At 37.7% G+C, this 7390-nt stretch overlaps 1 protein-coding gene across 3 annotated transcripts in view; it reads left to right on the forward strand.

Moving 5' to 3' along the window:
* Positions 1–7390, forward strand: part of CHCHD3 (coiled-coil-helix-coiled-coil-helix domain containing 3) — a 276934-nt gene that overhangs the window by 102497 nt on the left and 167047 nt on the right. For all 3 annotated transcript variants that reach the window (XM_011359541.2, XM_011359542.2, XM_023530310.1), the window contains exon 4: positions 5135–5252. In XM_011359541.2, coding sequence (XP_011357843.1) covers positions 5135–5252 — 118 coding nt within the window. The remainder of the gene's footprint in view (positions 1–5134; positions 5253–7390) is intronic.

Here is a 7390-nt window from a genome sequence, read left to right on the forward strand (position 1 = left end):
ATCATTATTGGTTTTTTTTCCATTTAAAAGAACATGTTTTAATAATATTCATTATTGGAGATGTGCCTGGTGAGAAATCGATTTTGCTGATGTATCTTAAATCTCTCACCTGATGGAGAATATTCTAAGAAAAAGAGCTAAGTTGCTAGGGCTTGCGGTGTAAGGGCAGCGCTGACTGGTATTTGTTTCATTAAGCTTAGGCAAGCTATCCAATTACTTAATGCAAATAAGAAAAGTTTACTCTAAATTCCTGCTTCTTTGCTTAAAACTCTAGAGAATTTAAATGAGGAGAGATATGTATTTAAAAGAAGGAAGTTTAAATGAAACTTAAATCACGGGCTTAATGTTGAATACTATTAGACCGACAGATCTGAAATATTAAGTGGGAAATGCCAATAAATAAAAGGGAATGTATTCTCCAAGATACTTGGTATGTTTACTTTTATTTTGAGATAATTCTTAAATCTTTGGAAATCTAAGCTAATAATGAAACTTATTTTATCTCTCACCTTCTTTTCACCTAACAGGGACCTTGTAAAAGCGAAGTGTTGCCTTCTTTCTCTGTCAGCGGGCGCTCACTCTTCATTGCCTTGTGCAGTGTTTACAGAACAACCTGGCTTCTGATTTGGAGCCTCCAGCACTGGTTGGGTAGCTTTCAGTGAGGCCCAGCAAGCAGGGTCATCTCATTCGGCTCAAAATAAGAGAAAAATTGGTTGATCATGCAGACGTCCACCTTCCATACATGGCCACTGAATAGAATAGTTTGATGGTTTGTAAAACCAAGGGCACCTGAGAGGAAGCTTTGAAAAGAATTAGGAGCTTCTGAGAATACAAACAGATGTTCTTTGCAGAATAGTCGTAGTTGTTAAATGACCTAAATGACTCAGTGAAAGAGGAAACTTATTAGAAGAAAATATTGCTGTAAATGAATTTTGTGGAGGGGAGAGTTGGGGAAATGAGAAATGATATAATTTAGAAATTTCTAATATGTTGCTTTTACTTCTAAAGTAAAAAAGGAACCCTCAATTAGTTATACCCTTTATCTGAAACGGCCCTCCAAAATAATTTGAAAGAAAACAAAACTGTGTTCTAAAATTTTCTAAAATGCAAAGGCAGATTTAAGCTTCAGTGGATCCTTTCAAGCCTTGCATTAATTTGTATTGATAATCGTGTGCGTGTGTGTGTGTGTTTTAAGAGTCCTCCCTCAGTGACTCTAGATCTGCCAACCTTTGGTATCTGAAACAGCAGTCACAGAACCCTAGAAAATCTTTTCTCAGTGATTCTGGACCCAACTGGTGTCTCAACTGAGATACTTTCTCCTTCCCCATGTTACTCAGTTAATATGTTAGATTTCATTTCAGATATCATCTCCCACCCATATAGTTTCATAGCCTTGCATTTTTACAAATAATACATTTATCAGAGTTTGAGCTTCATGAGGGTAGGGACTGTGTCTCTTTTGCTTGTCAATTTGTTCTCGGTAATCAGAATACTGTCTGTCACCCACTAATTATATTGAATGAATTTGTGAGTCTGTTTATTCTTACTTAGCATATAGTTTTTATCAAGCAATAGGAAACTCTAAGGATGAGACTAGAAATTGAATGCCCATTGAATGAAAAGTATAAAGTTTGGAGAAAATACCTCTTTGTTTCATTTATTCCCTGCCACCACCTTTCTTGAGAGTTTTTAGGGAATGAGGAATAATATATTTAATGTATGATGTTTGCAAAACTTTTAACTGCAAGGGACCTTGACATTATATATAGTTCAACCTTCAAATTTTAAAGCTGGGAGAACTGAGGTTTATTAGATGTGCAGCTAAGTTGCTGGCAGGTGATGAGAATTCATTCTAGGTCCTACTGCCAGGCTCCTAAGGATGCAGGTCTGTTTGTAAGGATAAATGAAAATAACTGTAAAAATTTATTAAGAAGGGAAGACAATTTTCCTTTTAGTCAGTTTCCACCACTGCCAATCTCTCTGCAGCCAAGAAGTAAGCACAGTTAGGCATCGATATTCCAGAGGCTCTCATATTGTGGAATATAGAACAGCTTTCTATAATGCAAGTATTATAACATCCTTCTGTTTTAAGCGATTTAGTGAAGCCTGGGATCCAATCACACTTGTGACACTTATAGATTGGCCCTTGGCAAGGTTCAACTTGTCTTCTGGTTGTTTCTTAAATCCCCCAGTCTTCTGTTTTCTGCAGCTAGTTTTTCATTTTTTGTCTGTGGTTGGAAATATGCCATTCATTCCTTTATGCATGCGTGCATTCAGCAAGTATTCGTTGAGCACTTATTTTGTGGCAGGCACCGTTAAAAGCATTGGGGATGATGCAGCGAACTAAAAACTGGTCCTCACAGAGCGTATAGGCAGGTGGGGAAGAAGTAAAGGAGGCTGTGATAAGATAGGGCTGCTGGGTCATTGTCAAGTTTTGATTTTAGAAGCCTTTGAAGATAATAAAAATAAAGCAGAACTTATGGGTGAAAACTGGGGGGAGGAGGGGAAAACAGAGAAGACAAAGCTGTATGGGGTCAGCGCGTGTTGGGTGAATCTGGAGATTTTCTCTTTTTCAGGACATCACTGCCTTTTCTGGATTCCCAACCCCATAGTGGGTACTATTATTACTGCTGCTACTTACCTAACATGTGGAGTGCTTATTCTTATAGGCATTGTGCTAAGTGCTTTGTGTATACAGAACCCTATAAGGTAGGTATTACATCAATCCATTTTTCTCAGGAGAAGAGCAAGATTCGGGTTAACAAGAATTGCTTCTCAGCCAGTAAGTGGTAGAGCCTTGATTTGGACCCAGGAGTCAAACTCCGGAGTCGGTGCATCTGTACCAAGTGTTGTAAGCTGAAGAACCTTTATTTTTTATTATAGCACTGAAGGCTTTTGTGCTCATGTTTTTGCTGCTTTTTCATTAACCTGCCAAAACTTTATGATATTTCTTAAAAGTTGAGCCACTTTTAAATCCATTTGTAATTCAAATTTATGCCATGTGCAAATAAACTCAGAAAAAAAAAAAGTGGTTATTAAAATAAACAGTACTTTAAAATTTGGTACACCAAAGTAAATGTGAGAAAATTTCATCGTATAGAATTCATTTTATGCTCATGAACTAATAATTTTTATCGTAGTTTTACATGTGTATGTAAAGTGCCTTATGAGCATAGTGCAGTGCTGGGCATTTAGTAGGTGACTCATAAATGATAGTAGTTTTTAGTATTTTAGTTTCCACCTCACATGTAAAATAGATAATATCTTTTCCTTGCAGGTGATATGCTCGTAAAAATGCTTTCACTGCACAGTTTGCTAATCTGATTCAGTAACCTCAGCAATTATCAGTACAATATTCTTATGTGGACCACTTCATTTTTGATGTTACTCTCCTTTTATGTATCTCCAGGATTTATTTAGGTAAAAATATATTTTGGTAATCGAAGGCCATGTTTCTCAAGACTTTCCTATGCATCAGGGCTTATGAAAAGACAGTTCGCTGCCCACTCCTTCTCCCTAAGTTTCTGATTCAACATGTGTGGGTAGGGTCTGAGAATCTGCATTTCTAACAGGTTCCCAGGCGATGCTGCTGCTAGTAGTGACCCACACTTTTAGAACCGCCACTCTAGGGAAGTAACATGTCATTCTCTTATAATCATACATTTCCAGTGAGTTAACGTTTTAAATTATGATGTTGTTGAATTTATTGTGAAATGTATTCGGATGTAAGATTGAGAAATTTGGTTTGTGTAAGTGTAATTGTGCTTATTGCCTATGGAATTTCCTAGTGGTTACTTTTGCATTAAAGAATTTCAAAGTGCAGATTTTAATTTGTTTCTATTATTCATCTTTTTTCAAGACACAAAAACATGCAGGTTTAATCTTTAGGGGGAAAGTATTATAACTGGAATATATTTTACAAGGTGATTTTATCTGTTATAATTGATTTCTGAGAATTACAGGGCATCAGGATGATGTAGCAATTCAAAAATAGTAACAGAAAGTTTTATTTTCTTTTGCTTTTTTCAAGTATCTTTTTAAAACTAAAATTTGATAGACTAGTATCGAGTTCAATTTGGTGCTCATCATTCCCACTTAGAAGGCAGATTTCACTCAGAATTTCACTTATACCAACATAATAATTTTACCTTTTCAAAGCATCACTTTTACCTTTGGGAATTTGATGGTAGAGAGGGGTTATTCTCTCCAAGAAGAAAAGGCAATCAGAAAATCTTTGTTCAGGAGATTAGACTGAAATGTACTCTCATTCAGCGATCACTGAATACCCTCATGTGCCAGGCACTGTGGTGAAGATCAGTGCCAAAATAATTTATCTTTTTCATGCACAATGAGGGGTTTTGGTGGATTGCAATTTAATATGATCTAATTGTGTGATGGGGTTACGGATAAACCTGATGCAATCTGATGCTTCATTAATAGAACTGGCATTGTGTGCAGGTCTTGGGGGTGCCGTTCTGCTGTTCTCTTTTACTAGAATATGTCTGCCAAGTTACATTTAGCTCGGACCTAAGGGACAAACCGGAGTTGTTCCAGAGGTGAGGAGCCCTGCTGTTGAAAGGTCTGGCCAACTTTGCATGTGAGGACTGTTGGAAAATGGGAGTAATTCGCCGGGAGGGAAGACATCTAAACTGTGTTTTTAGTTTTCTGCCGTAATATAAGATCTATGAGGACAGGAACACGGCCTTGTTGTTCAGCACCATGTCATCAGTGCCTCCCATAGTGCTGGCTGCGTGTTCAGCAAACATTTGATTTGAGCCAGTTTTGAGGGGAAGAGACAGGCTTGTTAATTAGATTTATTACTTATATCTCCAGAGAGCAGACAGAGGCACCAGGGATGAAATTTCTAGGTGGGCAGACTTCAGTTGCACATAAGAAAACCTTTGTAAAACTAGTCTAGCAGTCAAATTAATAAACTTCACTTGTCTTAATTGTTATTTTAAATGCTCGGGTAAAGGCTGTATGGGGATTTGCTATGAAATATACTGGCTCTTGATAAACTATAGGCTAAGATGAGTTCAGCTCTTTTTATTTACGTATTTCATTAAAAAATAATGTCAACTAATAAAATCTTTTTTTTTTTTTTAATAAGTTAGACCTTCTTTTGTCTTTTCAGACTAAAGCAGAGTAAAGAACTGGACCGAGAGAGGGCTTTCGCCAATGAGCAGTTAACCAGAGCTATTCTTCGGGAGAGGATATCAAGCGAGGAGGAACGCGCTAAGGCAAAGCACCTGGTGAGCGTTAAAGACGTGATAGAAATGTCTTGTCTACAAGGAAATCTCTGATGTTTGAGGGAAGCTAAGTACTCCTTGCCAGCTTTTAGTGTTGATAAAATTCATGTTCTCCTTGCTTGATTTTTTTGAATTTGCCTTTTACAAGTAGTTGGCAGTTTGCTGAGAAGAACCATGGAAGACTTTTTAAGGCAGGTAACTTCAGAATTATTTGAAATAAAGGTCAACACAGAGACACAGGTATATGCTTCTTACCTGAAGGGATATATGTGTGTGTGTGTACGTGTGTGTGTGTGTGTCCCTTTTGATTTCTTTGTATTTGAAACCTCTGGGGTAAGCAGCCTAGCTTGTTTCTGTCCTGCTGGCTACTACCAGATGTTAGCCTGCGAAGACTCCAGCAAAGGTAAGGTTTGATCATTCATTTTCTGGGCTTTAGAAAGGGCAAACATAGAGCAAGGGCTTTGGAGAAACATCTTTTTTAAAGAAAGGAAATCTATACTTACTTTTAATTTTAAAGAAAAGATTACATAAATGTGTTTAGAAAGGATTATTAATAGAAATAAGATTTGCACCCATAAATCTGTCATTCTCACACAACCACAGTTATACCGTGTTTCCCTCTAGACAATTTTTACTCCTAGGTCTGTCACATATTTAAGAATTTGGATAATGCTGAATATAATGTTTAGCATCAGGAGCATTTTCTCATGTCCCTGAATGCTCTTCTGAAATAGTTTTTAATGGCTGAATAACATCTGTCTTCTGTGTGCAACGTAATTGATTAAATGATTTCCCATTGTTAGATAAATGTAGAACTACTCTGATGAAGCCGGAGGTCCTGCCCGCTCAGCTCCCATTCCAGCCTTCCTAGAAACCCGCACGGGCCTTCTCAGAACCTTCAGTGCTTGTTGCACTGTGGTTGGGAGGTCACTGGGGAGGTAGAATGTGATTGTATGATGGAGAACTGTGAATGCAAGACTGAGGGACAGGGTGTCCTTAGTTCAGCAGGCGATTGGGAATTGTTAAAAATTTTAAGAAAAGGGTCAGTTTCTGCTCTCTTCTGTCCTTTCTCTTGGTCCTTTCTTTGAGAGGCTAACCTATGACTAGTTACCAGTAGAGAAAATTAAAGGAAGTTCATGTGTAATCCATTTCTTCAGTGACTCATCCAAGATCCAGGCGGAATGGGTAGACAGAGAAGCCAGAGTAGAGGTGATGTATTAAGAAAGAAATGTCAAGGGACTGGCTGGTAGCCATCATGAGGGACACACATGTTGAGTGGAACGGAGGCCAAGAGATGCGGAAGGAAAGTCATTTGTCCTTAGTAGGAGATAATTTCAGGATTAAAAACCTGAAGTGTTGAGTAATCCAATTATTGATGATATCTGCTGTACTCCTAAGCTCGAGGGTCTTTTTGTTTTGTTTTGTTTTGTTTTGTTTTTTTTTGAGGAAAAAAAACTGAATGACATTCCACTGTCCGTACATACCACATTTTTGTTTATGCATTCATCTACAATACAGTTGGATTGCTTCCACTGTTTGGCTAGGGTGAATAGTGGCCAGTGTGTTGAAGAGTCATTTCCACTAATGTTACAGCCCCCCAGTTTGAAGGCCAGGGTCAGAGTGGAAAAAGTTAAGCGTGCCTTTGTTTAAGGAAGATATGGGAGCAAGCTTTTTAGTTCCTAGTGGGTAGCGGAATCCTTGGTTATCATTTTCTTCTGTGCCCCAGCTTGTGTCTCTTATCTTTGAAGTACTCTTTCCTCTACTTCCTTGTGCCTAAAGTTGCATGTAGTCTTGTTCTTTTAGTTCAGGGAGGCAGGCAAGATTGGGATTAAAAAAAAAAAACACACACACTCATGAAACATACACACATGCATATGACAAAGCATAAACAAAGGAGAGTTTTCACAAAAATGTCGATATATGAATTTCTTATCTAATGCTAACTAAAATATGTAATGTAGTTTGGTTGGAATAGCTATCTTTAGCCCATTTATCTCTTTGTACCTAATAAATCTTGTCTATTGCCTGCGGTGTGTGTATGTATGTATGTGTGTGTATGTGTTTATAGCATGTTAAGCACAAGAAACTGGCATTGTATAGTCTGTTTTGTTAGATCTCTTCTTCTTTGATTCTGGGGTTGT

This window comes from Pteropus vampyrus, unplaced genomic scaffold (genome assembly GCF_000151845.1).
Source record: "Pteropus vampyrus isolate Shadow unplaced genomic scaffold, Pvam_2.0 Scaffold48, whole genome shotgun sequence".
NCBI classification, from domain to species: domain Eukaryota; kingdom Metazoa; phylum Chordata; class Mammalia; order Chiroptera; family Pteropodidae; genus Pteropus; species Pteropus vampyrus.